This window comes from Saprolegnia diclina, assembly GCF_000281045.1.
Source record: "Saprolegnia diclina VS20 unplaced genomic scaffold supercont1.124, whole genome shotgun sequence".
Classification (NCBI taxonomy): Eukaryota; Oomycota; class Saprolegniomycetes; order Saprolegniales; family Saprolegniaceae; genus Saprolegnia; species Saprolegnia diclina.
The window spans coordinates 65,856-66,734 of NW_008246191.1; the positions used below are offsets into that span (position 1 = coordinate 65,856).

At 55.9% G+C, this 879-nt stretch overlaps 1 protein-coding gene across 1 annotated transcript; it reads left to right on the plus strand.

Moving 5' to 3' along the window:
- Window positions 1-555: 555 nt before the first annotated feature.
- Window positions 556-879, plus strand: SDRG_16348 (hypothetical protein; the record flags this gene model as incomplete). Its single annotated transcript, XM_008622554.1, has 1 exon — window positions 556-879. A coding segment is annotated over one exon (322 nt), but the record flags the coding sequence as incomplete, so codon positions are not given.

The window sequence follows — 879 nt, forward strand, 5'->3', positions numbered from 1 at the left end:
GGCGTCGGCGGCAAGGGCATGTGCAACGTCGCCGAGCACCCGTCGTACCCGCCGCTCAAGTAAGCATCTCGTCTCTGTCTTGTCGTGCCTCGTTGAGCACATCGCAAGTGGCAGTGCTGCACTGTCTAATGTGTTTGAAAGTGTGATTGCATCATTGATTTTGGAGTTGGTATATTGCACTTGGATATCCGGGAGACTGACGACTGGGATGCACGATTTACCGCTTGGCACCTTGAGTGCAGCGATGCCTGGACAAAGATGGGGCTGGAGAAGGAACATGCTGAGGACGCGATATAGCTCTGGATAAAGACGTAGCAGTAGCGCACGAGGTGGAGTAGGCAATAGGAATCGCACTCTGTCTCGGAGGCCATCTGGCTACACACATGGCGATCTTGGAGCGTTACCTGGAAAGAGGCACCTCATCGCGCATCGGGTGCGAATTACTGTCCTGTGCACAGAAAGAGCACCTACTATGATTGTGGCACCCATGTATTGGGTGCTGCTCACTCATATAGCACGAAAGAGGCACCTATATATATATTTATAGGCAAGACAGGGAAAGACTGCAAATCACATGGAGTGGAACAGTGACAGCGACGACGGCGACGCGTCTTCTGACGCGTCAAAGTGGCCGTACGCGAGCGCCTTGACTACGCTCACGTCGGACGACTTCCTCCACAAGCAGAAGCTCCCGCGCCAAGTGGCGCCACCGACGATGACCTTTGGCGACTGCACCTTTGGCTGGCCGCTAACAAAGGCGCAAGCGCAGCAGCTCGAGACGCTGCATGGCGCCAACGCAATCATTCCCGCGTCAGAGCTCCATGTGCCAGACTTTGACGCGTGGTGGGCGACCATCAGTGCCGCCGTTCTTGCCCCAGC